This window comes from Ctenopharyngodon idella, chromosome 18 (genome assembly GCF_019924925.1).
Source record: "Ctenopharyngodon idella isolate HZGC_01 chromosome 18, HZGC01, whole genome shotgun sequence".
Taxonomy (NCBI): Eukaryota; Metazoa; Chordata; class Actinopteri; order Cypriniformes; family Xenocyprididae; genus Ctenopharyngodon; species Ctenopharyngodon idella.
In genome coordinates this window covers 1,656,280-1,682,992 of record NC_067237.1, presented here as the reverse complement: position 1 = coordinate 1,682,992, position 26,713 = coordinate 1,656,280, and the positions used below count along the sequence as shown (strand labels likewise).

Genomic DNA, 26,713 nt, shown 5'->3' with positions numbered 1-26,713 from the left:
ATAAGACATTTTCCTCATGTTTAGGGACCAAAAAATGTCCCCACAAGGACAATGATTTCGGATATTGCCATCTTTGTATTGCCATCTATTTTGTCCCCTAACTTTATTTAAAGCATCTGTTAATCTAAGGTTAGTTAATAAAAATCTTATTGATTGTTTGTTCATGTTAGTTAACAGTCTGTTATTAGTAAATGTTGAAATTACTATTGACTAAGACTAATACATGCTGTAGAATTATTGTTAGTTCATATTAACCAACTGATGTTAATAAATTAAACTTTACTGTAAAACCAACAAGCCATTTTTTTCAGCAAGTCCAAATTCCTGCATGAAATATGCGTTTTAAAAAATACAGTCCCAGATACAGTACGATGATTCTTACAGTGTAGCTATATATTAATTATAAATGGCAAAATGTGTACTAAACCTTTTATTTAGCCTACTTCTGTTACTATGAGATGTTTAATCTTATACATTGCACTGCAAGAAAATGACTGAACTTTCACCCAGTTCAACCAAACTCAAGGTTGTAAACCCTTTGAATGATAAAACGGTGTGACACGCCGTGCCTAAAATGTACTTATATATAAAATATACTTATATATAAAAATATCCTTTGGCTATTTTAGGCCTATTACGATTATGCAACACGCACGCGCGTATCTAACGGTCCACCTCCCTGCGCCTCCTTCAGCGATCTCTTTTTAAAGAAACATTTAGAAACATTTTAGTTTAGTTACACGAGACTTTTACCGCCACCATAATGCCATATAAATGTATATTTAATACGGACATTGATATTTATATATGTTTTAAATCAACAAGCGAATAGCCTAAACTGAAAACAGCTAAAAGTGAAAGTAAATTCGGAGGCTACTTGATGATATGCTATGTAGAATATAATAGCCTACAATAAGACATTAAAGGCTAAAAGGGAAATGTTAGACAAAATATAAGAAGAGAAAAGTTTAGGCTACCTTTCGAAAACATCGCGACAGAATTGATGAGCATTCATCAAAAAGCACGTTCATAATCCTTTAAGCTCTTCAGATATGACTGGCTCAAACAGATGCATTTCACCAAACATGTCCGGTACGAGTTTCACGGGCCATGATAAGTTCCCATTTTCTTCTTCTTTTACTTAACTATGGCCGGTTTCTACAATTCACGGAAATGTCGCTCCATTGGTCTGACGATGCTTTGATCTGTTATGAGGTGTGCCAGATTAGAGCTGATGGTTTCCAGCCCAAAACCCGCCCAAAATTAACTGCCTCAATTACTGTACCGTAGCTACAAACGACAAACACCAGCAGCAACAGTCAACCACAACAGCAAACCCACCACCTGAAATGTATATGCGGGTATCACAGTTTTCTATGATAAAGCCTGCCCCCTTGTGGTGACATAATAATGGTTTGGAACGAGCTCAGTTCTAGTTCAGACTTGAGTTGAACAACTGCAACCATGTCGAGTGATTTGCATCATGCTATTTCATAATTCATACACAACACAACCTAATGACAAAATAACCAGTTCACACCTATGCTCCTCGCTGAAGAGCACAGCTTAACATCTGAAGGCAACTTTTTAGAACTATTTACAGTCTGGCTGAGCTGTCTAGTGCATGGATGAGTCAAACTTCCCCAGCAACTGTTGAGGAGGACGGAATGTAGCCGATGTCCATCCATTCCGTGCCAGCCCTTAAACTTGAAAGGAGCGGCAATCCCATTCTGTTTCTGGTGTCATCTTTGAGCAGTGTGACTTGCGAAGATGCACTTTTAACGGGAGCGTTGGATATGGGGAGAGTGAGGATTTTAATTGCACCAAGTTTCCTCTGGCATCTTGAAAAGATGCAGCCAAAATGCATTTGATACTGGGCCAGGACTTCTTTTAAAGGGTACATAACACACACAGTTTCCGCCAATCTCATGTTAATCTTGAGTACCTATAGAGTAGTATTGCATCCTTTATATCTAATATCAAGTCTTTAGTTTTATCATATTTATAAAAGATAGATATGCTGTGCTGACTCTTTCTGAAAAAAGCCGAGCTCCTGGAGGCGTGCTGTGGGAGTCACGAGCGCACTCAGCTTTTCTGTCGTGATCGTCTGCAAGCTGAGACATCATAATAAATGAACAAAAAAGGGAACAAAAACGTTCGTGTGGTTTGCGTTATATGCACTTGCGCGCCGATTCCCAACAAAACACAGACATCTGATGCAGTTTTACTCACCGCCTGCGATCTGCAAATCCAGCGTCGAACTGGGACTTCACGAGTTTGTGTGTCCATATAATCTAAGTGTAAGTGTTAAATAGATTTGACTTGCTGTCTGCTCTAGAGGGGCTCGGAAAGGATATTCTACTCAAGCTCCGATTGCCCCCCTATAACAGGCAAAATTGTACAAAAAGGAGGAGGAGGGATGCCGAAAGAACTAACAACAGGAAGAGGTAAGACGCTGGTTTTATACCTTGGTATTAATTGGAAGATTAGATGGGCGTACTCCTCCCGAACTTACGTTTAATTACTTCACTTGTTTACAAAACATTCGTCACTGAAATTCCGGGAACAAACAAACATACGTGCACAATTCCGTTGCTGCCCCGGAAAAACAAACTTCATCCACTGTTCCCTTAACGCTGGGTTTTTTGGGAAGCTGAAAAAGGTTATCTTTCCCTCACAACCCAAAACACACTTCTTTGGTGACATTGTTGAAAAATCTCTCGGCTTCCATAACCCGAATGAAGCGCGTTGATGGGCGTGCTCTTGCTCTGGGTGACGTGTGTGCAGAATGTGTGTACAGAATTTGCAGTGAGCTTTGGTATCATCTGATTTAGACTGTGTTATCCACGGCTTCAGGTCGAATCACTCTCCCACTACTTTCGGTAAGATTTTTCGGGTAAAGAGTTTTACCCACTTCGACATCCTTGTATTTCCTGCTGAGTGCTGGCTGCAGCTGCTGTCACTCTTGATTGGCTCGTGACATCTGCGACTGACTGCGTCAACACAGCCGAATATGCAGTGGGTGTGTTTAGTAGCATCATGATGACTGATTGGATGGAGTACACGCACACTTGGGTTTTGTTAAATAATTAACCTATGAATTTTTTAAAAAAAACGCTGAAATGATCCCAAAACCACCCAAATTTTGTCCACCCGGCACAAACCAATTTTAACCCGCACAATCAAATTCAAAACCGCCCAATCTGGCAACAGTGGTCAGCAATGACTTAAAGCTTATATTTATATATTTATACAACAGTTCTTTCTGGTTCTTAAAACATTTATTGGCTGAGAGGTCTTTCCAGCCATGCCATATTCTACCAGTATCACCACGGGAAATGTTTCACCTTTCAATCACTTTTAGCATTCTCACAGCGAGCGTCATGGCGGACGAGAAAACCCACCATATTTTTATAGATAATACTGTTATTTTGTAACGGAATGTAGTTTTTTTAGTTTCTATTTATTATGAGAGTTTACAGCGAGGCACATCCTCAACTGGCCTCATTCACACAGAACGACCTCTTCTCTTCCTGCCGCTCCACATACACTTGAAGACTTGAAAAAAAAAAAAGAAACACTCCACACCCCTTCCTTCCTCTCTCTCTTTTTTTTTTTTTACAAATATAGCAAGCTTTCTCTGTGTGTTTTCTAAATGAGGCTTCTGATTCATCATTCTGGCTTCCACCTAAAGTATTATGACTAGTTATTATATGTCATCACTAACTAAACATAATTATTAAAACACATTTGTCTCATCCCTTTAAACAAACAAATCTCCATTCTTGAAAGTGCCTGTAAGTGCAAAGAGCTAAAGTTATGGAGGTGAACATGTCTGAACTAGTCTACTGTGGAATGAAATCAATATCTGCTCATTTGTATCCTCGCTGTGTCTGTGTTTTGCTTCTTTGAGTTTAGTCTCTTTACCCGTGTTTAACCCCTGTGTTCTTGGATGCTATGGTTTCTTATTAGCTGATTGATCAGTCCCACTTCTGCCTTTGTTTTACCCCTCATTATCTTGTGTATTTATATTCCCCTGTTTGGTTTAGTTAGTGTCATTTTGCTCCTGACTTTATTCCTGAGTGCCTTAGTGCCTGAGGCGTGACACAAGTGTTTTTTGCTAGTTTCAGCCCGATCATTTTTAAATAGCAAATGCATTTGCACTCATGCTTTTCCCGTAGATGGTCTGCTCGCGCGCTTTAACCTTGTGCACGATCCGTTTCCTCACTAGAGAAACGTTCAGTTTTTCCGCTTGCAAATTCCGTTATGACATGAGCTGGCTTTTAAAGGGAATGGGAGATGAGACTCTGATTGGTTTATTGCACGTTACGCCCAAAACACATCCATGACTCATTAAGAGAATAGGGACAACCCTTTTAGACCATGCGCTTAGATCGTTAAAACAAAAAATAAAACCAAATTCTGATTTCAAGTTACGAAGAAAGTGTAAACTGGCGTTGCGTCAGTGAAGCTTTTTCCGTAGGTTGAATAGGGAAGGCGTAGGAGGTAGCTTAAGTGTTTTAAACTGCTAGAGTTTTACACTTTCTTTGTACGTTGAATACAGAAGAAAGTCTAGCAGAAGCTAGATATTTTACTTCATAACTTGTTAAATATGGATATTTTTTTACACAAATGCATCGCTTCGCTTCAGAAGGCCTTTATTAATATTGCGTCAGGATATTTGTTAATATTTCCCTGATTGTGTTCATCAGAAAGAAGAAAGTCATATACACCTAGGATGGCTTGAGGGTGAGTAAATCATGGGGTAATTTTCATTTGAAAGTGAACTAATCCTTTAAGTACACTACAGGTACACTGTAAAAATAGAATCTACTAAATAAAACTGTGGTAACTTTTTGCACTCAATTAGTTTGGGTAAATTTCTCCCCCATGTGTTGAGTAAACACTAGATTTAAGAGCTATGACACACTAAAGAAATGACCTAACAGTTGTCAATACATTACACAACTGATTAAAGATTAGTTGTACAGATTGTGAACTCTTTACTGTTCTTGTAAGCTAATAGAGCTGCTGTAGTTTGCATAGCAAATGTTTGCAATGAAAAAGTAATACGTTACTCACTTCACTGAAGTTAGTACAGCTGTACTGTGGCTGTACAACTCAAAAACATAAAATAACACTTAATTTCAATATTTACTCTCTTGATCCAGCCCTATGCATAGCCCAGTTTCAGTTAATGCTACAAAAATGATTTAGGTAGATTCAACTTAAAAAAAATAAAAATAATAATAATAATAATAAGTGCTACATATAGATTGTAACCAATTAAATTAAGCAAAAACAAAATGTTCAGCAATTGTGTTGCTTTAACTCATTTTGATTAAGTAAATTTAACAAGCAGCAAAAAATCACTTTTACATTGAATACTTAATTTCTCTGTTAGAGCTGTGTACAAAAATACACCAACCGTACCATGTGGCCTTGTTTGTGTGTGTGTGTGTGTGTGTGTGTAATATGTTTATTAAAATGCAACGGGTACTGAGATCATGGTAAATTACGACACAGATGTTTGACAGTCATAGACCAGATGCCACAGTTGTGTTTAAACTTGTGTTTGGGTTAAGTATGAGATGGGAGGCATATTTGAGTATAATATGTTGCAAAAGTGTTGTGTTTTAGCATGGATTTCAACATAAGTTGGTTATAAAATGTAATCTGATCTTCAACTAGGTGACAATAACAGACAAACAGTCTGCTTAAACAAATAATACACAAACATTAATACATTTTCATGTTTTTGTTGAACATTGTAACGACTGAGACAAATCAGACACATTTATTATAGTTAACCAATAATTGTTTAAAGCTCACTCTGGGGTCTGTCCCCCATCCCCCAAGAAGTTCTCAGTTACAAGTTTTATTGCGCCAAGGAATGTTGGTTGCCACATGGAAGAGCAGAGAAGAGCAGAGACAAAGAGACATACGGAAAACCTGCATCTTTCCCACAGAAAACAGACTTTCCTGCATTAATTTATAGACAGACTGTTCCATAAATTAACATGCATATCCCCAGGAAATGGTATCCATTATTACTGTTTGTTGTATTGTACTCAGTATTGTATTCACATGTTTTATGATACATTTAAGGTAACTTCAATTATGCCATGTTTAGTGTCTATGGGTTCATATCGAGAAGATTTAAATGCTTGTGTATACGATATGTTGATACCTGTGCAACACATCAGTATTACAAGAATCTTTAATAGATCCTCTTCGACAACCATTTTAATCACGCTCGGTCGTAAAAGCCCCATAGAGGAATTTTGCCGTTCGGAGATCCTACCCATTTCATTGGTCAGGTCAACCCTTCGGGGTGTGACTTCTCCCAGAGCTTAAAGCCAGCACGCAATGCTCCTCCCTCTCTCTTGCTTTTCCGACAACACAGCGACTGCAGGGGCTGCCTGTGGGCCTTTGGGCCTGCCCCCAACCATGTGCTTGACTAGGAGAGGGAGAACTCTTTCCCCACTAAGAGTCAAATTAACAGCTCAAGATGTTTCATATGTCTTCGACCAATGCAGAAGATATTGGTTACAACTCCGGCCAAATCATCAAGGATTTCTCCTCAGCCGGCAGATCCGATGCTCCTCAGCCTAAAGGCATTTTGCAAGTATCGTACATTTGAACACTGAACAGTGATTTAGTATTCATTTGTAAACCACCTGTGTCAGCTAAGGTGCTTTATTACTGAGGAAACTGATGATTGTTTTCCAGACTGTCTTTGACTTTTTCCCATAGCTCCATTTCCGGTCCCACTTCCGGTTCAACTCTATCACTGTTCATTTGTGTGTGACCTGCATGTATGTTGTGTGTTTGTTAGTTTAGTTATGTGTTTGTGAGTTAGTTAATAAAGCTTGTGCACAATACATGTTTGGTTCTTACTCCGTCTGCTAATAAATTGCCTCTTAAATGATTTAGATCTTGACTACATGCTCTGAGTAGTACTGTACAATAAGAATGTTGTTTCCCATAACCTGGAAATTAACATTTCTTAGAATTAATAAACAATTAACACTGAGTGTTCACTGGACGAACAGGTTAATTGATTGTAATATTAATTTTAATGTAGCTACATCAAGTTAATCTGATTAACTGATTCACATACTCATAATTAATCATAATTAATAATCATAATGAGTTATGAATAATTATTAATATTTCCCCTTTGAGTTAATTCACTACACATACCATGTAAAGATTCACAGTGCAATAAAGAAAAAACCCAAGACATACAGTAATTTCTGAGACATGCTAGCATCTCTGTTAGTGTGTATATGGTATGTAAAACACAAAATAAGAACATGATTCATGACGGGAGGAAGTCAACGGCGCATGTATGAGGTTTGTGTATTCCACAGAGATTCTGGCAAATTTTCTGTAAAAGATTGAAACCAGTACTGTATCAGTCTAAAGTTTGGAATAATAAAGAATTTTTTTAATGTTTTTTTTAATGGAAGTCTCTTATGATCACCTGCAAAATGGGCAAGCGTAAGGATTTAAGCGAGTTTGACAAGGGCCAAATTGTGATGGCTAGACGACTGGGTCAGAGCATCTCCAAAACTGCAGCTCTTGTGGGGTGTTCCTGGTCTGCAGTGGTCAGTATCAATCTAAAGTGGTCCAAGGAAGGAACAGTGGTGAACCAGTGACAGGGTCATGGGCGGCCGAGGCTCATTGATGCACGTGGGGAGCGAAGGCTGGCCCGTGTGGTCCGATCCAACAGATGAGCTACTGTAGCTCAAATTGCTCAAGAAGTTAATGCTGGTTCTGATACCATCAAAAGTGCATCACAGTTTGTTGCGTATGGAGCTGCATAGCAATGGAAGAAGGAGGCCTGGTCTGATGAATCACGTTTTCTTTTACATCACGTGGATGGCCGGGTGCGTGTGCGTCGCTCACCTGGGGAACACACGGCACCAGGATGCACTATGGGAAGAAGGCAAGCTGGCAGAGGCAGTGTGATGCTTTGGGCAATGTTCTGCTGGGAAACCTTGGGTCCTGCCATCCATGTGGATGTTACTTTGACACGTACCACCTACCTAAGCATTGTTGCAGACCATGTACACACTTTCATGGAAACGGTATTCCCTGGTGGCTGTGCTTATATATATATATATATATATATAAAGCACACCAACGTCAACTAACATCAGGGCCAGGACAGCTTGCAATCATGATTGGAAATCTTGCATGAGAGTGAAACATTTCTCCACCAATTGAAACTGAGATGAAAATACAACTTCATATGTGGTCCTAGTCCAAGTCTTGACCTCAACTTTCCAGACGTTGTACTTTAACAAACTCCTCCTAGAGCCTTAATCAGATCAATTTCATATTTGGTCAGTCTAATCTAAAGGCCTTTGCGATGATCTAGATTTTTCACTGAAGGGCGTGTCCGTGGTGGCCTGACAAAGTTCGATGTTTCGCCATGAAACAGGAAGTTCTTGTAATTCGGGTATACAATGTCGGATCTGCCCCAAACTTCACATGTTTTATTAGAGTAGTGACCTGAAGACATCTTCATGACAATATACAGTTACAGTCATAGCGCCACCTGTGGGCAACAGGAAATTACATGTTTTACACTGTGATTAACTCCTCATAGAGATTTAACCAGATCAACATCATATGTTGTCAGTCTAATCTTAAGACCTTAGTGATGATAAATATCAAAGATCTTGAGTTTTCGTTGGAGGGCGTGTCCGTGGCGGCCTGACAAAGTCTGATGTTTTGCCATGAAAGAGGAAGCTGTTGTAACTCAGGCATACTATGTCCGATCTGCCCCAAACTTCACATGTGTGATAGGAGTCCTGGCCTGAAGACATCTATATGACAATATTCAGTTAGTCGTAGCGCCACCTGCTGGCAACAGGAAATGGCATGCTTCACACTGTAATTCAATCCCAGGGACTCATTTCAAAATGCCACGAAGTACCAAACATGCTAGAAACACGTTAAATCATGCAACACTTAGCTAAGTGCTAATGTATGCGATTAACGCCACGAAACAGGAAGTTGTTGTAACTCAGGCATACAATGTCCGATCTGACATCTACATTGCAATATTCAGTTATGGTCAAAGCGCCACCTGTTGGCAGTAGGAAGTGTGGAACTTTTAATTGATTTTACTATAATTCTTCTGTATTTACGCGCTTACATGCATGTCGCCCACTTTTCACTGTTTTCCTAAGGCCAATGGGTGGCGGTGAGCCCAGGTGTGAGGGCCCTTTCATCACTGCTTGCAGCTTTAATTAATCATTGTTTTTGTGTAAGATGTCCTCTCTGGAATGCTTTGGGTGTTTAGCCTTGAACATTTTTTCAGGTATTTTGGTTTCCTGCTGTGCAATGACCTTGGAAGTCTTATTAATCAGACACTCATAAGGATATTACAATGAGTGTCATTGTACTGATTCATAGGGAGGAAACTATGAAGAAAAAAGAGGGCATATTACTACACCAGAGATTCTGTGGGAGGAGACAGAAACTTTACTGTCAGTTTTATTGAAAAAAAATATCATGTAATGTCATATAATGGCCCTGATGTAACTGAATCGTTTTAGAGATGTGGACAGTCATAATTTCTCTTATAAAAGTGATTTCCCAAATAATTATAGTTCACTCTTAAATGTATACAAATATATTTATATCAAAATATAGAATATTTCATGTAACCCTATTTATTATGAGAGTTTACAGCGAGGCACGTTCTCAACTGGCCTCATTCACACAGAACGATCTCTTCTCTTCCTGCCGCTCCACATACACTTGAAGACTTGAAAACCCCCCCAAAAAAACGAAACACTCCACGAAACACTCCACACCCCTTCCTTTTTTTTTTTTTTTTTTGATTTGTATCAGTGTCTTGCTATACAAATATAGCAAGCTTTCTCTGTGTATTTTCTAAATAAGCCTTCTGATTCATCATTCTGGCTTCCACCTAAAGTATTGTTTAGTTAGTGATAACATTTAATAACTAGTCATAATTATTAAAACACATTTGTCTCATCCCTTTAAACAAACAAATCTCCATTCTTGAAAGTGCCTGTAAGTGCAAAGAGCTAAAGTTATGGAGGTGAACATGTCTGAACTCGTCTACTGTAGAATGAAATCAATATCTGCTCATTTGTATCCTCACTGTGTCTGTGTTTTGCTTCTTTGAGTTTAGTCTCTTTACCCGTGTTTAACCCCTGTGTTCTTGGATGCTATGGTTTCTTATTAGCTGATTGATCAGTCCCACTTCTGCCTTTGTTTTACCCCTCATTATCTTGTGTATTTATATTCCCCTGTTTGGTTCAGTTCTTAGTGTGTCATTTTGCTCCTGACTGTATTCCTGAGTGCCTTAGCACCCTATCATACAATGCGGCGCCAGGTGCGACGCAAGTGTTTTTGCTAGTTTCAGCCCGATCATTTTCACGTCCTGCGCCACGTTGTCCTCATTAGAGAAGCGTTCAGTTTTTCCGCTTGCAAATTCCTCCATGTAAATAGCGAATCCGCCATGGCATGAGCTGGCTTTTAAAGGGAATGGGAAATGAGACTCTGACACACCCATGACTCATTAAGAGAATAGGGACAACCATTTTAGACCATGCACTGGGCACGCCGACCACTTTTCCAGTCCTTAAACTAGCAAAAGTAAATTCGGACACGCACTAAGTGCACTTGCACCGTGCGCTTTAGACCATGCGCTTAGATCGTTAAAAAAAAATAAAAAATAAAACCGACTTCTGTATTCAAGTTACGAAGAAAGTGTAAACTGCTGTCCCGTCAGTTAAGCTTCAGAAAAACCCACTTTCTTCAGCTCATACTCGTGAACCCTTTTCACTGCTATTATAAAGCTCAGATGCGTCAAGATATTTGTTCATATTTCTCTGATTGTGTTCATCAGAAAGAAGAAAGTCATATACACCTAGGATGGCTTGAGGGTGAGTAAATCATGGGGTAATTTTGATTTGAAAGTGAACTAATCCTTTAAGTACACTACAGGTACACTGTAAAAATAGAATCTACTAAACTCTGTGGTAACTATATGCACTCAATTAGTTTGGGCAAATTTCACCCCCATGTGAGTTGAGTAAAAACACTAGATTTAAGAGCTGTAACACACTAAAGAAATTACCTAACATTTGCCAATACATTACACAACTGCTTAGTTGTACAGGTTATGAACTCTTGACTGTTCTTTTAAGCTTAAATAGCTGCTGTAGTTTGCATGGCAAATGTTTGCAACGAACAAGTAAGAACTCGCTTGTCACTTTACTGACATTAACAGCTGTACTGTGTCTGTACGACTCAAAAACACATCCAGCCCTAATCCACCTCATTGCCAATTATGTTTCTCAATATAATGACATGTAGAAAACACGAGGTAACACACATTCAAATAGCACAGCCAGCATTCAGGGATACTCTACTACTTCTGAATTTATTTTAAAACTGCAGGCACAATGAGGGAATAGCAGTATTACATACATAACAAAGGGAACATGGTTTGAGCTGTTTATATTGCATTGTTTTGATAAATGAACAAGTATTTTCTTGAAAAATTGTTTTGTTTTCTCTTATTAGACAGTCATTGCCTGTGTGTGATTGTGTGGACTGGCCATCTTTCCATGGAAACTGGGATAGGCTCCAGCCTTATGACTTAGAAGGTCGTATAAGGAACAAAGAGAGAAGAATGATCGGTTAAGCAATATATAACATGTGTTAATGACTTATTAATGAAAGTTATTATAAAGTGTTACCAAATAAAGTCTCATTGGGAGATATAAAGTTTCAATTACGAAAAATAAAGCTGCAATTGTGAGGAAAAGAAGTGTAGGCTACATTTTTGCACACTTATAAAAGTTGCTTTTTTGACCTTTTATTGGCCTTTATTTCATTAATATAGGCCTAATATATTATCTGCAAGCAGTTTTTTTTTTTTTTTTCAAATATACTTTTAAGATTCAAAGTGCACTACAAATTAGGTGTACCTCGCGTCCACATTCAATGCAATTAAGTACACTTCTTTTTCACAAATGCATTTAAGTACACTTTTTCACAAGAGTAGTCACACTAGTTACTAAGTCACAATTTTAGAGAACAAAGTTGCCATTATGAGAGATAAATTGACTTTGTGAGATATGACACTGTGAGATGTAAAGTTGCATTTTTACTCTAAGGATATACAATCCTCAGTAGCCTATTTAAAAATTATTAGGCTATTTAATTGGGTAAATGTCCAAGGTATAAAATATAACCTGTATCTTCAATAATTGACTGTATTTCTTCCCAAAATGATTTTATAAGAAGGCAAACCCCAGAAAATATGCTAATGATCAGCCATTATTATTGTTTCACATTATCTCCAACAATGTTCTTGACTTGTTAATAATAATAATAATAATAATAATAATAATAAGTTTTATTTATATAGCACCTTTCCAGGGCTCAAGGACGCTTTACAATGTACATTTAACAAGGAAGAGATAATATGACTAGACAATGATGAAAAACAATAGTTTGAAGATACAGTAAAGGAACATTATATGGACAGGGAAGCATACAGAAGAATAAATCAAGCACAATAAAATACAAAACAGGACATAAGAGACATAACATAACATTCAGAGAACTATTTGTTAATTAAGCAGAGCAATCGATCCATCAAATCAGAGGTATAACATTCAGAAAACAAGTGAGTTTTGAGTAATGATTTAAATTCAGAGATATTATTAACACAACAGAGTGAGCGGGGGAGAGACTTCCAGAGTTTGGGTGCGATAACACTGAATGATCTGCCCCTCACTGAAGAGAGGCGATGCCGAGGGACAACGAGAAGGCCAGAGTCAGAGGAACGTGAGTGAGCGAGTCGGGGTGTTATTTGTTTTTGTTTGGCTTTCACTGAATGATATAAAAAAGCCAATACTTTTCCCAACAGAATTCCTTAAAGCCCTGAGCTGTCAGGTGATATACTATGAATGGCATATGTTTAGATATGAATCGTTTGTATGCGTTGATGAAGATGTTTATCTGAGAGAAATAGTCATTTATCCCTCTTTTGAATTCAGTGTCATAGTAATGTGTAACTTGTAGGAATGTATAAAGGCCAATTTTCCGCTGCATCTCGCACACAGTTGTACGTCAAGCCTTTCAATCATGTTTGGCGCGTGCCCACTATCTAGTGGACCTTTCTTTTTAAGCGCTCAAATCACTCACGTATGTGCTGTTGTCCGCTCGCTCCGTCCGCATGCAGCTTGATTTTCCCATGTGGAAAACAGCACGTGCGAGGTCCACTAGTGGGCACACAACGTTTATCAATGTTAACGGCAGAACAAGAGAAGTATACTTCCAGTTTCTCCAGAAGGCAACTGGTTACTGTTTTTCTTAGCTTATTATTATTATTTATTTACTGACTTGAAACCAGTGACAGACAGTACATCACGACAATCATTTAGGCCTCAATGAATCCACAGTCCTGTAGAACTTTAGAAACAGCAGGTATAAGATCTTTGGCATAGTCCCACAGATGATCATCTCTTATAAGGTTTGAGTTTGTTGGGTGCTTAATGTATTTTGAGTGGTACATGCGAGCGATGGAGTTGCTCACCCTTACTGTGGTGGATCCAGGATTCACAGTTTCCAGCAGGCCATGTACAGTAGCCTTTAGAGCTAGCCGAGGACTTACTATAATCTTGTAACTGTTGAAAATATTGGGGTCATTGGGTACTCGCTCTATATAATTTAAAATATTCATTCCCGGTACATTTCTCCATTTGTCTTGCTCGTAATCCACATGAGCTTTTGTGGTGAAAGGGAATCGATTATTCTCAAACTCAAAGCCCACAGTAGTGCCATGTATCTTCTCAAGCTCAGGCAACAGCTCCGTCCAGGTTTTCACCTTGAGAGGCAGAATGAGCTCGTCTATGTCATGTAGAGCCACATAGTGACTTTGGTACATGTAACGATAAATACAGTCGTTAAGTGCAGGAATTTGCCCATAGTAATGCAGTTGCCCTGAAGATAAATCTTTCCAGCCACTAGACACATTGATGTGCTTTTTAATGGTCCATGGGATGATCTCCACAAAACCTCTTTTCACATAGTAGTCCAGAACCTTCTGTGTGTCTGAATCACAGTTGGTTTTATATATCGCCACCCTTTGAGCACCAAGCAGTCTGAACATCTCCATCGACTCGACTAAATTCAACACATTCTTGTAGTCATACATGACAGAGATGCAGATTGTAAATTCAAATGGGAAGACTGCTGGAACGTCTCTGTTTCTAACAGGCTGGAAGGATGTTATGCTCTCTGAGATCTCTCTGGCTGTTATTGCAACATGCGTCGGTATCGAACATGGGCTATTGATGTGACACGTGATGGTAGCAGTGCCGTACTCAAAACCAAAGTGGTCAGAATGAATTATGTATTCCGCTGGTGAGGTCACGTTCCTCCCTTCACAGCACATCACACACCTGTATTTCACCTGCTCTTGACGGCGAATGATGGCAATTGTCTTTATCTGTTTCTCCCTGAAGCGATAATCCATATAAGATCCGATCACATATGTGTGAAGGTTCCTGACTTTAATCACAGGACTGTCCTTCACTTGAACACCACACGCTTTTGGAGCCGGAGGACTGGTGGATGTGTGGTCGACGTGTGGTGTTTGGACGGATGGTAAATGTGTGCTTGGAGGAGGATTTGGCAGGTCAGAGTCTTCACTCTTGTGTTTTTGCAGGATAGGTTTAGGTGCTTTAGAGTAATCTTGCATATAAATGAAGATGATAAAGGAAAAATAAAAGATCTTAGGTGCACAAATCCTGTTGTTAAAAGCCTTTGCTTCTGATTCACTCTTTAGTCGGTTATATTTCACATCACATTTCCCTAGAGAAAAGAAAGAAAAAACACATTTTATGGTTGTCTCTAATAAATCTTTTGGCTTTAATGGACAAATGTACTTGTGGTTGGGATGTGAACTCTGGTCTCCTGCACATCCACAACACAAGAAGTCAGACTCAAAGAAACACATTTTTGCAGCTTGTTTTACTTTTATAAAATGAGCTGAAGCAACACAATTGGTGAACATTTTCTCACAATTTAATTTAATTGAGTTCAATCCACTTTCATAAGGAACTTCGTCCATTTGTGTTGGGACTTCATGAATATTTTTTCTTGCATTAAATAAAGGGTTTGCATGTTTTGCATGGGATTGAACTGGGAGTGTAAATGTTGAAATTCGGTGTTATTTTAGGGTTAGTGTTTATTGTTCAGTTATGTATTTTATGTTGACATTTAAAAGAGTACTAGAGTTTGTGATTGGGCTGTGGAATTATTAATGGATGATTTTTATGTTTGTTTGTTGCTTTGTGAAAAGTCAACATGAAATTGAAATGGATGTCTTGTTTTTTTATGGAATGCTGCATTTATGTTTGTTACTGCAGTATTATGTTTGTTGTCTGTGCAGATCATTCTTTAAAAAAAACAAAACAAAAAAAACCTTCCCCCCCCTCTTGCAGTGACAATTTTTCCCTTTTCTGATGGTGAGGGCGGGGCAACCTGTCACTCACATAAGATCCACCAATAGCAAACCACAACCTTCCAATTATCCATTCAATTTTCCATGGATAAAATCAAGCCCCGACCTACATTTGTTCTTGTTCCACTCAGATAAACGTCACAGTAGGAAAGAAAATGTGATTGCAATTTCAGGGTCATACCAGCTTTGATGAACAAATGCCGTTAGAACTATAATCAGTCATTTTTTTTCCCATGCCTATTGCATTTGCATCCAAATATCTGCTATATTAGCACTGAAACCCTAAACTTGAAGTCAGGGTGCAAATTATATTGTGACCTTCAGGGGGTTTATGATGGGAATAATGATTTTGTGATTACTAGTAAACATGTTAAAGCTAGGGTAGGCAATCTTTTTCACTTTCTGTTATACTGGTTGACACTCCTTATACACCCGGATGGCAATCAATAATAGAAGTGGTTTAAATATTAAAAAAATGTACATATATCTTCTGTGGAAGTCTCAGGACCAAAAAACGGTCCAAATGCAATGTCTATGTATTTCCATACCTGCTGGGCAGACATCACACGTCATCAGTGCGAACATGAGGCTATGCAGAGTTGTAGACAGACAACAAACAAACAGCAGCCATTTTACAGTTTCTCCCGAACCAAAACAACAAGCTTATGCTGCATTTACGCCATAACTACTAAGAGATGGCAACCAGTGACATTACACTCAGAGCTTTTCACGTCCTCAGACTCGGATTTTATCAACACTGTCAACAGTGAAATGAGTCTGCAGAAGTACAAGTCAGCCCTTTTTAAGTTGTTTACACTCATTATTATTGTAATGTTATGTGCTTTGAGACATGAGGTAATTTAACTCCGTGACTGTGATGCTTTGCAGTCTCTGCTTCATGTGTTTTGAGGAGGCGTGGCTTTGGAAAGCGCTCTGAAGGGAGGGTGGGATCTTATGCTTTCAAAGCTAGCTTGCTATTGTAAGCCTCTCTGAAACTGCCTGCTCTACCTTTAAGCATTTTTCCATAGAAGAGCATTATAAAGAAAATGCTTTGTTTTTCTTCTTTTGAGAGGTCATCTAAATATTTGTGGTTTGAGACAGATGGAAAAGAGACAGGCTGTAGTTATGTGGATGTTTTACCATCCAGGGCTCCACGCCAATCATGTGACTGAAAACTATGAATGCAAAGCTGGCTCTCAGTGCCGATTCTGGGTGCATCTGCTCACCTGTATATAGTATGCATAGGGCGCCACCTTCAGTGCGGCAAAACAAGGGACACCCATTCATGCCTCCCAACCCATAGCCACACTACTCCCCTGTTATTATTCCCTGAATTATCAATTTTTTCCCCCATATCAATACTGAACTTAAGCTGGACAATGACACTATGTTCCTGCTATCACTGCATTGTAAAAAGCGCTTGACTAAAGTGCAATTATGCACAAATGAGCTTCTCTGCTATTTCTTGTGAAATTGATTTATTTATATTTGTTATTATTATTCTCCACACTGCAAATTATTTATATGTTTATTTAGTTATGTGTAGACCTATGTATAAATCACATCCCATTTCTTTTTGATACGGAACTCATTTCACCATAAATATGGGACGACCCTGTATTTTATGGGATGGGCAACCCTATGTATGCATGATCAAGTGCATACTTTACTTCAAGTGTACTTTACTTGCTTTGACCTCCAGGTGGGTTCTTCCTTTAAGAGTTTGACAATAAATAGTAGTGAACACAACATGCATTGTACCAGCATGCTCTTATTTCAGTGTTGTTGTTAATGTTGTGGATATTTCAGCAAAGTTCGTACAACCGATGCTTCATACATTCAGATGAACATCTTTAAAGTCACCATGAAATCAAAATTTACAATTCTATTTTTTTTATGGAACATTGCAGTATTTATTATAAATTATTTATCCTTGCACATCATTATTTTAAATTCATTTCATGAGTTTGTGTGCACATATAATCTTAGTGTACATGGTAAACAGATTTGCCTTGCTGTCTGCCATAGAGGGGCTCGGAGAGGATATTCTACTCGAACTCCGATTGTCCAATACATAAAGGAGGAGAAGGGGAGGAGAAGGGATGCTGAAAGAACTGACAACGGGAAGTGTTAAGAAGCAGTTTTTATACCCTGGTTTTAATTAGATGGGTGTACTCATCCCGAAATTACATTTAATAACTTCACTTGCCTCATAATCTTGAATCAAAATAAAATCAAGACCTACATTTGTTCTTATTCCAGAAGCTATTTCACTCAGATATATGTCACAATAGGGAAGAAAACACGAGCACAACTTCTGTTTCATGCCGTCTTAAACTGAACTGTGCACATACATTTTAAACACTTAGCTACATTATGCTCTTGCTCTGCCCACGCAATGTGTGTTTGACTTTCTTTTTAAAAATAAAATCGTAATTTTTTTTAGCCCTATCCCTAAATCTTGTTTTGACTTTCTTGCCTTATTTGGTATCATTACCTTTAAAAATATATATTTATATTAAAATTATATTGATTCAGAACGTGAGTTTCTGCATCACTTTCAAATGTTTTCAGTACTTTTGTTTACTTGTGCCAAACCAACCTTGACATATTCAGCTGGGCCAGGTCACATGACTGTGAGAAGCAAGTGTACAGCCACACACAAGCAGACACACACTTTCATTTGAAACACTCAGTGAGTGTCAAAAGGTAAGTATCATTTGATAGAACACTTTATACATTTTTAGAAAATATAAATTACATTACAATTAGACATTCTCTTGCTGAGAAACTGCTAATAAAAGACAAACAAATACATATAATTTTTATTATAATTTTACATATCTTTTTTATTTGACATGCAATAATTCAGAAAGGATATAAGATAGGAGGAAAATTATTTTTTGATGAAGTTCTACATGTGAGCTGCATCTGGATCAAATTTATAGCATAAAGTAATCAAAAGTTACAGCATTTGGAACCAATGTAGCAATTTTGTTTAGCCCTTGACACCCCCTAATGGGCATTTTTAAAATCGTTCTTCTATGAGGAATATCTCATCATCAGATTTTGGGCTCATTTTAATCACGAGAATCTGCTTTAAATATTGCTGTGCATTTTTCTACAATCTATGCATGTTTCGTGAAGTTATGAGTAAAAATGCCACATGAAATCTACATATTTGTTTTTAGTTAAATAAACTATGGAATTTTTTTTTTCTATTTATCAGAAAATAACTCAGCACTACTTAAGAGTTAATCAAAATGGCTACATCCACTGTAAAGATCAGACTTCAAGCTTTCAAATGACACCTATTTTGTGTTGATCAAGGCAGTAGTTTTGAAAAATACAATTATTAATTTATTCGTTGCTAAGTGGCGCCGGCGGGCGATACACTCGGTTTTATAGGGACTACTTGTTAAGAGTTTATCAAAATGGTTAGATCCATTAAAAGCTGAGTTTCTAAGCTTTAAAATGGTACCTGTTTTGTGTCATTCCACATTGGAAAACAAGCATGGACGGTTCCGGAAACATTGGATAACACATTGTATCCCGGTAAGATGGGAGACATGTTTTTAGCCAAATATGTTACATCACTCCGTGAGTAATATCTCACGATCGACGCAACAGATTATATTGTTTTTGGATCTGCTGTAAATGGTGATGTGCCATGATCTATGATCTGTGTATTTTTCACATGAAATCTACATATTTGTTTTCAGTTAGCGCCTGTGCCCGTTTTTGCTGTAAACTCAATGCAGACTCATTAGAGGATGAAAATAACGCAACAGGAGCGTGTTGGAGGCATGATCTGAATGTGTAAAGTCTCTGATTTTCTATGCAAAAAGAATTATTGTGCTACCTACTTGGTTTCAGTGTCATAAAGGGTTAAGAGAGCAGCCAGTGAAAAAAAAAAAAAAGGAGCGCAGCTGGAAGAAAACAAAACTAGAGGTTTTTCACATTTCATGGAATGAAAGCATTACTGCATACAGAAAGGCCTTAAAAACTGCTAGATCGGCTTATTTTTCGACTCTCTTAGAAGAAAACAAACACAACCCTAGGTGTTTATTTGATACACTGGCTAAATTAACGAGAAATAAAGCTTCAACATCTGATGTTTCCAAACAGCACAGCAGTAATGACTTTATGAAATTCTTTACTCGCAAGATTGATAATATTAGAAAGAAAATTATAACCATGCAACCGTCTACTACAGTATCACATCGGACAGTGCATTGCAGTGTCCCTGAGGAAAAAATCTATTCATTTGTTGCTATAGGAGAGAAAGAATTGTCTAAACTCATTAAATCAACAAAATCATGTATGTTAGACCCTATACCAACTAAGCTACTGAAAGAGATGCTTCCAGAGGTCATAGATCCTCTTAATATCATTAATTCAGCTTTGTCATTAGGATATGTACCAAAAACTATTATTAAACCTCTTATTACAGTTTTTCTCAATTGCTTAAACACTATAACCAGGCTTTTGAACTACAATTTCAAAACCATAATGTCATTTTTTTAAAAAGCACACCCATTTTCCTAAACTATAAACACTACTCCCCTGTTTTGACACACGAGTCAGATTTGTTGAACTGTCGCTGCAAAACTCTACACACAAATCCCTTCATTTCTCATCGCCTACACCATGTGGTCATTTAGAAAGCACTAGTATTCAATATTCACTCAATATTCACAATATTCACTCAAGCCAGCACAGCTTCAGATCTATTAGCACACAATTACCCAGGTGGAAACACTAAGGCCCAGTGGACTAAAATGGACTAAAAATGAACTCCCACACCTTGAGGATGTGGTGCTGGTCCTTCAAGAGTCACTCTAAATCTGTATGTCTATAAAGCAGTATTCATGTACACTTCAGCTTATGATTCTTATATAGTGGGGGTCATTTTTTTAGGATTCTTTACCTAACCTAAGTCTCTGAGATCCTGACACCCTTCTGGAGACTCCAGGTAATTTGCAGTTCTGGAAAATGGTGGCGCTGGAGACTGAAGGGTTCCTGATGGTTTCACACTTAATTATTCATCTTAAACAATTCAAATGCAAGAAGAGGCGAATTTCACAATCGCACATTGTTTTCTGTGCGCACACACTCAAAGCATGCATGCTCACAGAGGCGCCTTTCAGATGGAGCACGAACACATAATCAAGCTCTGTTTCACGACTCTTTGATGGACACATATACACACAAAATGATCTCAAAATCCTGTCTCAACAAGTATTCTTGTATACAGTCATTTATAAAGTCTTAACGGTTGAGATAACTTGAGAACGAAATCAGATGTTTCATCATATTGGTTCCATGCATTTGACGGCCTAAAAATAACTGTCATTAACTGTCAAACAACAAAACAACTTGAACAATGATTAATCTATGTATTTAATTTATACACTGAACACTATGCATGCAGTATATTTATATTATTACATTTCTTTACATGAATACTACTGTTAGACTTTATTTGTAACTGTTCTATAGTATTTATCTATGTTTTAATTCATGTATTCTTATTTTTACTGTCTGTTCACTTGTCTTTAATGATGTTTGAACTTTATTAGTTTGGAGTTTTTGCTGTGGTATCAAAGTACTTAAAGGGTTAGTTCACCCAAAAATGAAAATAGTGTCATTTATTACTCATCCTCATGTCGTTCTACACCCATAAGACCTTCGTTCATCTTCGGAAGACAAATTAAGATATTGTTGTTGAAATCCGATGGCTCAGTGAGGCCTCCATTGAGAGCAAAGCCATTCAAACTCTCAAGGTCCATAAAGGTATTAAAACATATTTGAAACAGTTGATGTGACTACAGTGGTTCTATCTTAGTATTATAAAGCGACAAGAATACTTTTTGTGCGCCAAAAAAAAAAAAAAATAACGACTTTTCAACAATATCTATATGGGCCGATTTCAAAACACTGCTTCATGAAGCTTCTGAGCTTTATGAATCTTTTGTTTCGAATCAGTGATTTGGATCTCCTATCAAACGGCTAAACTGCTGAAATCATGTGACTTTGGCCCTCCGATTCACTGATTCGATTCGTAAAGCTCAGAAGCAGTGTTTTGAAATCGGCCCATATAGATATTGTTGAAAAGTCTATATTTTGTTTTTTGGCGCACAAAAAGTATTCTTGTAGCTTTATAATACTAAGATAGAACCACTGAACTTGCAACTGTTTCAAATATGTTTTTAGTACCTTTATGGACCTTGAGAGTTTCAGTGGCTTTTCTCTCAATAGAGGCCTCACTGAGCCATCGGATTTCATCAACAATATCTTAATTTGTGTTCCGAAGATGAACGAAGGCCTTACGGAAAAAACGGAACTGGCGCCACGTTCGTTCCGTAAGATAAATAGGGAAGGTGTAGGACATACAGCATAAGCTTTTTGAAGAATACGGAAGTGCGGTTTTGGCGGAACCATTTGAAGGTGATCATTTGTTTATATAAAGCATATACATTTAAAACATTTTTAGAAAATGACTGATCGTTTCTCCCTTATTCCCTTATTCCCTTAGACCCTTATTCCTCGTCTGGTATTGTTTAAAGCCCTTTGAAGCTGCACTGAAACTGTAATTTTGACCTTCAGCCGTTTGGAGGCCATTGAAGTCCACTATATGGAGAAAAATTCTGGAATGTTTTCCTCAAAAACCTTCATTTCTTTTCGACTGAAGAAAGAAAGACATGAACATCTTGGATGACATGGGGGTGAGTAAATTATCAGGAAATTTTAATTGGAAAGTGAAGTAATCCTTTAAGTGTAATGATCTTTTGTTTTAAAAATGAATGTTAATTTTGAAAAATCACATACCCATTCAAGGAATAATCAGTATCGGTATTGGTATTGGTAAAATTGTAACAAAAAACATCTGTATCACCCATCCCTTCCTTATATAGGGTGGCCAGACCAGTGTAATTTTAGTTTTACTTTTAGTTTTCATGTTAATTTTAGTTTAATTATCAGTATCTGCTTTTGTCATTTAAAAAAAAAAAAAAAAAAAAAAAATAGGTTTACAGTCGCTAGGACACATTTCTCACTACTTACTTTTCAAAACTCGTCACACAGATCTCTTAACCAGTGCCAAGCAGTGCTCAAATCAACTCATTCTTCCAGAACACTAGCAAAGGACAAACACACTTTGTCACTCATAAAACAATGACTAACAACAGGCAGCATTATACAATGTTTTCTTTTGTAAAGTTTCTTTACAAGACGAGAATGACACTTTCTACTGTTTCTATGTTACATGATCCATGTTTACATTACAGTATAAAATTATTCCTTGGTTTTCTCCTTTTGTATAGATGGTAATGAAACTGAAAGCTATGTGTTCATCTACATCTAAATGTTTTGATAGTATTTCATTTTGTAGATTCTAAATATATATCAATATGTTATTTCTGTAGAAATGTAGCAAATTGAGTATGTAGCAAATTGAGAAATGTAGCAAAAGAGTATGTAAGCGTGTGAGAAATGTATTCGTGTAATTTGAAAGATGTCGTCATTAAATGCATTTTGTGCCAAAGCAATGATAAATGATCCACAGTTTAGCCACATAGACTGAAGCTGTGATCACTGTGTGAAGAGTTTTGAAAAGGTGACCCAAGTTTTGAGAAATGGGTCCAAACTGTAAGTTATTTTTATTGATTTCCAGTTAATAATTTTAGTGCTTCAACTTCAACTTATTTCAGTTTATAAGACTATTGTTACATGTATGGTCTGTCTCCTGTGTTTCATTGTGTTTTTGGTTCAGTCCCTGTGATCTCGTTTTCCCCAGCCAGTCTATTTAATTAGTCATGTCATTCACCTGTGCCCCTGTTAATTTACTCATTAAGCTCCTTTGTTTGTTCCATGCCTTCAAGTGCTCTCTGAATTATCATAAATACGAGTTTCCTAGGTAAAAAATTATACATGAACGCACTCATGTCAAAACTTGAATGCGATAGCTCATTATCAAATTTCCTATATCACGTGAAGGCAGCATTAGTCCGTGTTCTCCCTCAATCTTCATCTGTTCTCTAAGTGTTTGCTATTAAAGCCTGTCTCCTTGAAGTATTCCTCGTTGTGACAGTTTCCTAGTACCATGTTACGTAACAGATATATTTCTAATTTTCGTTTAGTTTAAAGGGTTAGTTTCACCCAAATGAAAATTCTGTCATTAATTAGTCACCCGTAAGACCTTCAGAAGGATGAACACCCGTTCATCTTCAGAACACAAATTTGGCAAAAACAGGGAAGCCTGCACTGCATTCACTATATCAACTGCGTAGGTGACTGACAGGGGGGAGAAGAAATTGTTTAATAAAGTCGTTATTTTTGTTTTGTTTTCGCACACAAAAAGTATTCTCGTCACTTCATAACATTAAAGTTGAACCACTGTAGTCACATGACTATTTTAATGATGTCTTTAATACTTTTCTAGACCTCACAAGGTGCAATGACATTGCTGCCTATGTGTGGTTCAGAAACCCTCTGATTTTATCAAAAATATCTTAAATTGTGTTCTGAAGATGAATGAAGGTCTTACGGGTGTGGAACGACATGAAGGTGAGTAATTAATGACAGAAATGTCATTTTTGAACTAACCCTTTAAGTTTTTATGATATTTATATTTAATTTTATTTCAGCTTTATTTCAATTAACAGAAATGTTTTAATAGTTTAGCTTTAGTTAATAATAATTAATAACCCACTTGTCAGACCCACCGCTTAAAACATTGTGAATATATGTGTTGGAAGCACATTCTTATAGCGTATATTTTCAGGACATTGGTGTTGTGCCGAATTTTGACTCCCTGCCAGATTATGCCTCCCATTATCAACAAAATAAAAATAATAAAACTAACAAGACCCAGAAACTTGATGATATAACTAAAAAAACATTAAGTAAGTTACACACATACACACACACACGCGTGTTGGGCTTTCAAATTTTATGGGGACTCTCCATAGACATAATAATTTTTTATACTGTACAAACTGCATATTCTGTCCCCTAAACCTACCCATCACAGAAAACTGGCTGCCTTTTTACATTTTCAAAACAACATCATTTAGTATGATTTATAAGCTGTTTTTTCTCATGTTTAGGGACCAAAAATGTCCCCACAAGGACAAGGATTTCGGATATTGCCATCTTCGTATTGCCATCTATTTTGTCCCCTAACTTTATTTAAAGCATTTGTTTGTTCATGTTAGTTAACAGTCTATTATGTATTAGTAAATGTTGAAATTACTTTTGACTAAGACTAATACATGCTGTAGAATTATTGTTAGTTCATGTGAACTAACTGATGTTAAGTCATATTTAGTGAAGCTAAGTCCAAATTCCTGCATGAAATACGTGTTATTTAAAAAAAAAATAAATAAACGAAAAATACAGTGTAGCTAAATATTAATGATTTAACTTTTAAAATTCCAAACTATGTGCTAAACATTTTATTTAGCCTACTTATTTTACTATGAGATACCATTACACTACAAGAAAATGTCACTGAACATTTTAGTCCAGTTATATAAAACTTTTACCGCCTCCATAATGTTTTTTTTATATCCTGCAGGCCACTGACATTGATATTTATTAATGTTTTAAAACAACAAGCGAATAGCCTAAACTGAAAACAGCTGAAAGTGAAAGTAAATTCGGAGGCTACTTGATGATATGTCATGTAGAATATAATAGTCTACAATAAGACGTTTAGGCTAACGGGGAAATGTCAGAAAAAATTTAAGAAAAAAAAGTTTAGCCTACCTTTCGAAAACATCGCGACAGAATTGATGAGCATTCATCAAAAAGCACGTTCATAATCCTTTAAGCTCTTCAGATATGACTGGCTGAAACAGGTGCATTTTACCAAAAAAAAAAAGTCCGGTACGAGTTTACAAACGGTTTCATGTCCCATGATAAGTTCCCATTTTCATCTTCTTTTATGGCCGGTCTATAATTCATGGAACTGTCTCTATAGTGTGTCTGATGTTGTTTTGATCTGTTATGTGGTTGGTTGCGCTGCGCAACATAAGACAGCAATGACTTATTTGAACACCAATCAGAGAATGTCATTGAAAATGCATTGCGTTTACCTAGGCTTTATGGTCTCTGAGAAACATAAATATATACTTTTTCATGAAGGACATTACAAGAATGTTATAAAGAATGTTATAAAGTTTTATACTTTTTTTTTTTTTTTTTAAATAAACAAAATTTAAATAATGAGTCAATACATCGCCAATCCTCCAAAACGTGTTTTTGTCTTACCGTGATTCACTATGGTAAGCCTGTCATAAGTGTTTATATTTTAGACTGGGCGGCAGAGGTGTGAAGTATTTGAGTAAATGTAATTAGTTAGTGTAGGCTAAGTATCTTTTTGGCTTGTAGTTTTGCTGAGTATCAAAGATACTAGCAACTTTTACTCTTTATTTGACTACATTTTTGAATATGTATAAATACTCTTTACTCCAAAACATTTGTGCAATTGACCGTTCGCAAAGACCCGCCCCCTTTAGTTACTGTTGCTATGTCCGACAAGCCATGCCGCTCTCACGTCACACATCATGTTCTCACACAGTGAAAAATACATCGCGGAGCAAAGAGGACACTGACAGCGCGTCGAAGGACAAGACAGAGCAAGCTACTTTTGATATGAAACAAAGTCTCAAATTTTGTCATTTTTAAAGAAAGTTAAACAATAAATACTGTTTTGTAGCTCTTTAATGTGTCGTGACAGATCGCTATAGCGCCTCAGCTCAAACGGCTCGTGAACCGGTCATCTCTTTCTACTAGTTAATTTATAGCATCAAATAAACATGAATGAACATCAGAAGGAATGTTGTTTCAACAGCAGAAAGACGTCAGTACACACCATTTTTCAAGTTCAAGTCCACCGACATTAATCTACTAACTCTCCTGACTGCTTTGATGGCGGATTCTATGACACACTAAAGAAATGACCTAACAGTTGTCAATACATTACACAGCTGATTAAAGATGAGTTGTACAGATTGTGAACTCTTTACTGTTCTTGTAAGCTTAAATAGCTGCTGTTTGCAATGTTAAAGTAAGACATTACTCACTTTACTGACGTTAGTACAGCTGTATTGTAAACGTACAACTCAAAAACACATAAAATAACACTTAATTTCAATATTTACTCTCCTGATA

The 26,713-nt window shown here is 37.1% G+C and overlaps 1 protein-coding gene across 23 annotated transcripts in view; it reads right to left on the bottom strand.

Annotated features, from left to right (window-relative positions):
* si:zfos-464b6.2 (beta-1,4-galactosyltransferase galt-1) overlaps positions 1-25,471 on the bottom strand; it is a 78,230-nt gene extending 52,759 nt beyond the window's left edge. For 12 of the 23 annotated variants that reach the window (XR_007926107.1, XR_007926109.1, XR_007926113.1 and 9 more), the window contains exon 1: positions 978-1,354. Coding sequence is in view for 8 of the 23 variants with exons in the window: in XM_051869639.1 (XP_051725599.1) it covers positions 14,111-14,545 (435 nt within the window). In the remaining 15 variants the exon portion in view is untranslated. Of the gene's footprint in view, positions 1-977; positions 1,355-14,110; positions 14,609-25,306 lie in introns of those variants that run through there. The other 11 variants (XM_051869631.1, XM_051869627.1, XM_051869633.1 and 8 more) reach the window with 9 other exon arrangements.
* Between the last annotated feature and the right edge of the window lie 1,242 nt (positions 25,472-26,713).